We start from the raw sequence: 7,500 nt of genomic DNA on the forward strand, positions 1-7,500 counted from the left end.
CCACATTCCACACATTTGGACTGATGCACACGTCATGTGTTACACACTGTTACACACTCAGTCGGGTAAATAGACAAGATATGAAAACGCCTTGCAAAATGACTGTTATTATTATTACTACTGCCTGGAAATTAACCTCCATAGAATTTGGCAGACATAAATCGTAATTTATACAGCTGAGGGTTAAGGGATCTTGGGATTTGAACTCACACCCTTCTAATCAGTAGAATAAGGACGTGAGGACGTGATGGTCCAGCACTGGGATCTTGATCAGAAGGTCAGGGTTCGAGTCCACAAGCTGATGAGACATCAACGTTGGGTCCTTGAGCACGGTCCTTACCTCACCTGCTTCAGGGGTGTCGTCCCTGTGTGCTGACCCCATAACCTGGGATATGTGAAAAAGGGGTCAGTGGTGGCGCAACTGGTTAAGGCTCTGGGTTGTTGATCGGAGGATCAGGGGCTGCCACTGCCCTTGAGCAAGGCCCTCAACCCTCCCTGCTCCAGGGGCGCTGTATCATCATAGCTGCCCCTGCACTCCGACCCCAACCTCCTCAGTTCTTCTAAACATGGCACTTACATAACATTCTTGCTTGCCTGTAAACGATCAATGTTAAAAATGATTTGCAGTTCAAATGGTATTCAGATTAAACTACGGACCGGTCAGCGTTTCTCAGGATCGACACACAACCCGTGCACGACACATCGTAAGACTTTTCTTTCTCTTTCTTTACACAGGCCAATAAATTGCGTACGAAGACCCTGAAGAATACACTCAATCCAGTTTGGAACGAGACCCTGATATATCATGGCATCACCGCTGCTGACATGACGACAAAAACTCTCAGGTACGAACTCCACTGTTCATAGTGACACTAGAACTAGTCCCAGAACTGTAGTCTTACTTTGGTAGCAGAGCAACAGTCTGCAACCAGGTGCCTGTACTGTAGTCTATGTTCAGGTGCATCTGACAATCCTACTCGAGACCCAAAGCTGCTCTGCTCACTTGAGGACAAACGTTATAGTCATTGCATGTCCACAAGATTTGTAGTCCATACTAGATCTCAGGAGCCTCTCAAAAATTAAAGCACAAACCCAGGATCCCGAGTCAGAGTCACTTGAGTACAAGAACTTGAGCCGTAATTCATACTTAGGTCTATGTAAGGGATCCAGATCTTTGTCGTAAACCCATGCACCAGGAGGAACCGAGGGCTCAAAGCACCATCTGTAACACTATTTAATTTTGGGGGGATGTCTGGCTGTTGCCTTTCCAGTTCACCTGTTGTCACGTTTATTTTCACCATAGTACACTTGCTGTACACTTAAGTGTGAGAATCCACTATAATCGGCTGAAGTACTGTAGTACTGGCTGTAGTTCGCAATAAAGTACAACATTTGGAAGAAAGAACTTTGGTCCAACAGAGGAACAGAAACTTTGCTCCATGTATCTGGTAACAAAGCTCGGGAACTTGCACTTGAGGAAACAAAGTTTGTTATAATAGCACTAAATAATAAGTCCACACTTAGCGGTTAGCACGTTCGCCTCACACCTCCAGGGTCGGGGGTTCGATTCCCACCTCCGCCTTGTGTGTGTGGAGTTTGCATGTTCTCCCCGTGCCTCGGGGGTTTCCTCCGGGTACTCCGGTTTCCTCCCCCGGTCCAAAGACATGCATGGTAGGTTGATTGGCATCTCTGGAAAATTGTCCGTTGTGTGTGTGTGTGTGAATGAGAGTGTGTGTGTGCCATGTGATGGGTTGGCACTCCGTCCAGGGTGTATCCTGCCTCGATGCCCGATGACGCCTGAGATAGGCACAGGCTCCCCGTGACCCGAGAAGTTCGGATAAGCGGTAGAAGATGAATGAATGAATGAATGAATGAATGAATGAGTCCACACTCAAGTACCAGAGCTATGGATTACATTTGAGTGCTAGAGATGTGGTCCAGACTTAAGTAGTTGATCTGCAGAGTAATAAATAAGTTCCCAATAAGGTACAAATGCTTTTCTGTGCTGCTAGCATGCTTAATGTGTGAACCTTAAATCCCACAAGGAGACTTGCTAATGGTCTTCTACTTTTGTGTGTGTGTGTGTGTGTGTGTGTGTGTGTGTGTGTGTGTGTGTGTGTGTGTGTGTGTGTGTGTGTGTGTGTGTGTGTGTCCATGGGTGTCAAAACCGAATGAGAAGAGTGTAGTAAGGAAGACAGATAAGAAGATAAATGGGATGAAGTAGGAACGAGGGAGTTTGGAGAGGGGGATATTGAACAGGACCATTTGCTGACACAGTTGGATACAAACCTCCGGTGATGAAACAGACTCACACACTTGGGTCTGTCCTGCAGTGTGAGGACATGTTGAGACACACAGAGTGAAAGACACAGGAAGATGGAGAAAGTAGCTCTCCCTAGGAGACTAAAGAACTGGAGAGCTGGAGGGGAAAGAGATTATTGAGAAGGCGTGTTTGTGTGTGTAGAGAATAAGATGGACCATGAGTGTGTGTGTGTGTACAGAACGAGATGGACCATGAGTGTGTGTGTAGAGAACAAGATGGACCATGAGTGTGTGTAGAGAATAAGATGGACCATGAGTGTGTGTGTGTGTAGAGAATAAGATGGACCATGAGTGTGTGTGTGTGTAGAGAACAAGATGGACCATGAGTGTGTGTGTAGAGAACAAGATGGACCATGAGTGTGTGTAGAGAATAAGATGGACCATGAGTGTGTGTAGAGAACGAGATGGACCATGAGTGTGTGTAGAGAATAAGATGGACCATGAGTGTGTGTGTAGAGAACGAGATGGACCATGAGTGTGTGTAGAGAACAAGATGGACCATGAGTGTGTGTAGAGAATAAGATGGACCATGAGTGTGTGTAGAGAATACGATGGACCATGAGTGTGTGTAGAGAATAAGATGGACCATGAGTGTGTGTAGAGAATACGATGGACCATGAGTGTGTGTAGAGAATAAGATGGACCATGAGTGTGTGTAGAGAACAAGATGGACCATGAGTGTGTGTAGAGAATAAGATGGACCATGAGTGTGTGTAGAGAATAAGATGGACCATGAGTGTGTGTGTAGAGAATAAGATGGACCATGAGTGTGTGTGTAGAGAACAAGATGGACCATGAGTGTGTGTGTAGAGAACGAGATGGACCATGAGTGTGTGTGTAGAGAATAAGATGGACCATGAGTGTGTGTAGAGAACAAGAACGTATGGCATTCTGCTATAATTTCTATGGCCTTGTTAAACTCTCTTCCCAATGTTTTTATTCAGAATCTGATTGGAACACAGCCGAGAACATTTTTTCGCCTGAGTTAGCAAGAAAAAAGTGAAAGTTAGCACCTTTAACAGACCAGAGATGTTCCACGTATGTGTGACAGATTGTGATGAATAACTGTGTGCTGCTGATCCTCAGAATATTCTCTCTACTGCCATTTATAAAGTAAAACTCCTTAATCATGCACGGCCCGAGATAAAGCGCTGGTCATGTGGGTTTCTCTCGAAGAGGTTTTCTCTCGACATCTTATTCAAAGTTGAGCAAAAATAAATGTTTACAAAACCCCACATTCCTGAGGTTGTGTGTTCCAGGGGGTCTCTATGGATATCTGGGATATTTCACATAATGTTTTATTTCAGTAGCTTTCTACCTTTGCCTTAGGGTCTGCTTCAGGGAACAGTTAATACACACTGTGGTGAACACCACCGGGGGTTGGGGGGTAGTGGGGTGGGGTGGGGGGCTTTCCTCTCTATTTGATGGAGTTTTTGGACAGTTGTGTCAATTTCTAATCAGTCCTCAATGTTCCTGAGCCACAATGTCCTTTAAAATGGTGATTAAAAAGGAGAGAGTTCAGTTTCCCCAATAACCAATTCTACCTTTCTTCTCAACAGCTAATCACTCAACACCACTGCCCCTAATCACTCAACACCACTGCCCCTAATCACTCAACACCACTGCCCCTAATCACTCAACACCACTGCCCCTAATCACTCAACACCACTGCCCCTAATCACTCAACACCACTGCCCCTAATCACTCAACACCACTGCCCCTAATCACTAATCACTCAACACCACTGACCTTAATCACTCAACACAACTGCCCCTAATCACTAATCACTCAACACCACTGACCTTAATCACTCAACACAACTGCCCCTAATCACTAATCACTGGTCACCACTGTCCCTAATCACTAATCACTCAACACCACTGCCCCTAATCACTCAACACCACTGCCCCTAATCACTAATCACTCAACACCACTGCCCCTAATCACTAATCACTCAACACCACTGCCCCTAATCACTAATCACTCAACACCACTGCCCCTAATCACTCAACACCACTGCCCCTAATCACTAATCACTGGTCACCACTGTCCCTAATCACTCAACACCACTGCCCCTAATCACTCAACACCACTGCCCCTAATCACTAATCACTCAACACCACTGCCCCTAATCACTAATCACTAATCACTCAACACCACTGCCCCTAATCACTCAACACCACTGCCCCTAATCACTCAACACCACTGCCCCTAATCACTCAACAGCACTGTCCCTAATCACTAATCACTCAACACCACTGCCCCAATCACTCAACACCACTGCCCTAATCACTAATCACTCAACACCACTGCCCCTAATCACTAATCACTGGTCACCATGGTCACTAATAATAAATCATTAGTCAGTGTTGTTCCCAAAAGCTACTTGGTTCTTTACTTTAATCTGCCTTCACTGTGACACCCAGAATTACAACAGTGTTTCATTCCATTTGCTGTATTTCGTCTGGATCTATTTCCAGACTGCTCACTACCACTGCTTCATGTTGTCTGCTTTATGTCTGCTTCATGTTGTCTGCTTCATGTTGTCTGCTTTATGTCTGCTTCATTTGGTCTGCTTATTTTGTCTACTTTATGGGTGCTTCATTTCTGCTTCATCTTGTCTGCTTCATGTAGTCTGCTTCATGTAGTCTGCTTCATGTAGTCTGCTTCATGTTGTCTGCTTCATGTAGTCTGCTTCATGTAGTCTGCTTCATGTTGTCTGCTTCATGTTGTCTGCTTCATGTAGTCTGCTTCATGTAGTCTGCTTCATGTAGTCTGCTTTACTGTATGTCTGCTTCATGTTGTCTGCTTCATGTAGTCTGCTTTACTGTATGTCTGCTTCATGTTGTCTGCTTCATGTTGTCTGCTTCATGTAGTCTGCTTTACTGTATGTCTGCTTCATGTTGTCTGCTTCATGTAGTCTGCTTTACTGTATGTCTGCTTCATCTTGTCTGCTTCATGTAGTCTGTTTTACTGTATGTCTGCTTCATTATCTCTGCTTCATGTCTGCTTTATGTAGTCTGTTTTACTGTATGTCTGCTTCATGTTGTCTGTTTCATGTTGTCTGCTTTATGTCTGCTTCATTTGGTCTGCTTATTTTGTCTACTTTATGGGTGCTTCATTTCTGCTTCATCTTGTCTGCTTCATGTAGTCTGCTTCATGTAGTCTGCTTCATGTAGTCTGCTTCATGTTGTCTGCTTCATGTAGTCTGCTTCATGTAGTCTGCTTCATGTCTGCTTCATGTAGTCTGCTTCATGTAGTCTGCTTCATGTTGTCTGCTTCATGTTGTCTGCTTTACTGTATGTCTGCTTCATGTTGTCTGCTTCATCTTGTCTGCTTCATGTTGTCTGCTTTACTGTATGTCTGCTTCATGTTGTCTGCTTCATGTCTGCTTCATGTAGTCTGTTTTACTGTATGTCTGCTTCATTATCTCTGCTTCATGTCTGCTTCATGTCTGCTTCATGTAGTCTGCTTCATGTCTGCTTTATGGGTGCTTTCACACCTGCCTTGTTTAGTTCGGTTGAATTGTACCAGAGTTCGATTGCTCCTTTGGTGCGGTTCCTTTGGGCAGGTGAGAATGCAGCAATCGAACTCTGGTGCGCACCAAAAGCGGCCCGAACAAGCGTACCGAGAGCTCCTTGAAGAGGTGGTCTGTACGCTTTCAAACGAACTCTTCATGTCTACTTCATGTCTGCTTCATGTTGTCCGCTTTATGTCTGCTTCATATCCTGCTTCATCTTGTCTACTTCATGTCTGCTTCATGTTGTCCGCTTTATGTCTGCTTCATGTCTGCTTCATGTCCTGCTTCATCTTGTCTACTTCATGTCTGCTTCATGTTGTCCGCTTTATGTTTGCTTCATGTCTGCTTCATCTTGTCTACTTCATGTCTGCTTCATGTTGCCTTTATAGATATTTTTTGGCAGATGCTTTATGTATTGTATTGTAAATACATCAGTAGTTCGTTTGAGGTGATCAGAAATAAGAAAAGTTCTAATCTATTGTTTTCTTTTCTGAAATCTAAGCTGAGTGTCTTCACGAAATCTTCCTGTGAAATGTCTTCACATATCTAGCAGCTTTCTGAGCAAATATGATCTACTTTCCCCTAAAAGAGTGAGCAGCTCTGAGCGGTTGGTGTGTGAACAGGAATAAGAGAGTGTTAATGAACTCCATCGTCACCGTGCGCTATAATAAAACTATTCTGTAATAGCTGTAATAAAAACACACCATGCTCTTACAGTTGACCTTTCTGAACATACTGTAAATGGATTGTGCTGTATGCTTATAATTCTTCATAATTTGTCCTGCTGTCCCACGCAGTAGGAAATGCCGACACCTTGACAGAGCTGCGAGAGAGAGAGAGAGAGAGAGAGAGAGAGAGAGAGAGAGAGAGAGAGAGAGAGAGAGAGATGAATACGGCCACATTTTTAGCCTCAGAGTCTCACACCTCAGCTCACATCATGCTGTTTGTTGATGAGCACACGTGGAAGCCAGAAAGACCTCGGCGAAGCCTCGTGTCCTCAAACGTCCTTAAAAAAGGACGATAGAATGTAAAATGAACGGTTTGGACAAAAGATGGAACAGGTGTAGTTTTACAAGCTGCATTTGTATCTGCAGTGTTGGGTGAAGTGGGAACACTGTGGAGTTTGAGCGAGGACAGAGTGCAGACACGTCGGATCTTTAGGTCTGAGGTTCGCTTCAGTCCGACATCCAATAAACACAAAACTCCTGAATTCACTCAACATTTTCAGATGCTACAAAGGAAGACAATTTTTTTACAGATGTTCTTAGCCTTTGTTCAATTCAATTCCAATTTATTTGTATAGCGCTTTTTACGATGGACATTGTCTCAGCAGCTTTACAGAACATAAACATAGAACAGAAGGTTAATATAAAGAATAATATATAAATTTGTATGTATTTATCCCCAATGAACAAGTCTGAGGTGACTCAGGTGACTGTGGGGAGGAAAAACTCCCTTAGATGGTAAAGGAAGGAACCTTGAGAGGAACCAGACTCAAAGGGGAACCTCATCCTCATCTGGGTGACACTGGGGGTGTGATTATATAACCTCATCCTCATCTGGGTGACACTGGGGGTGTGATTATATATATACAGTCTGATCAATGTTGTAGTGATGTAGAACACCACATGGAGCTCACGTCTCCTCTTTAGTATCGC

The 7,500-nt window shown here is 44.1% G+C and overlaps 1 protein-coding gene across 2 annotated transcripts in view; it reads left to right on the forward strand.

Annotated features, from left to right (window-relative positions):
* The window catches only part of doc2d (double C2-like domains, delta), a 25,757-nt gene that overhangs the window by 8,824 nt on the left and 9,433 nt on the right, over positions 1-7,500 (forward strand). For both annotated transcript variants that reach the window (XM_047822847.1, XM_047822848.1), the window contains one exon: positions 736-845. In XM_047822847.1, the coding sequence (XP_047678803.1) occupies positions 736-845 (110 nt within the window). The remainder of the gene's footprint in view (positions 1-735; positions 846-7,500) is intronic.

Source organism: Tachysurus fulvidraco, chromosome 14 (genome assembly GCF_022655615.1).
Source record: "Tachysurus fulvidraco isolate hzauxx_2018 chromosome 14, HZAU_PFXX_2.0, whole genome shotgun sequence".
NCBI lineage: Eukaryota > Metazoa > Chordata > Actinopteri > Siluriformes > Bagridae > Tachysurus > Tachysurus fulvidraco.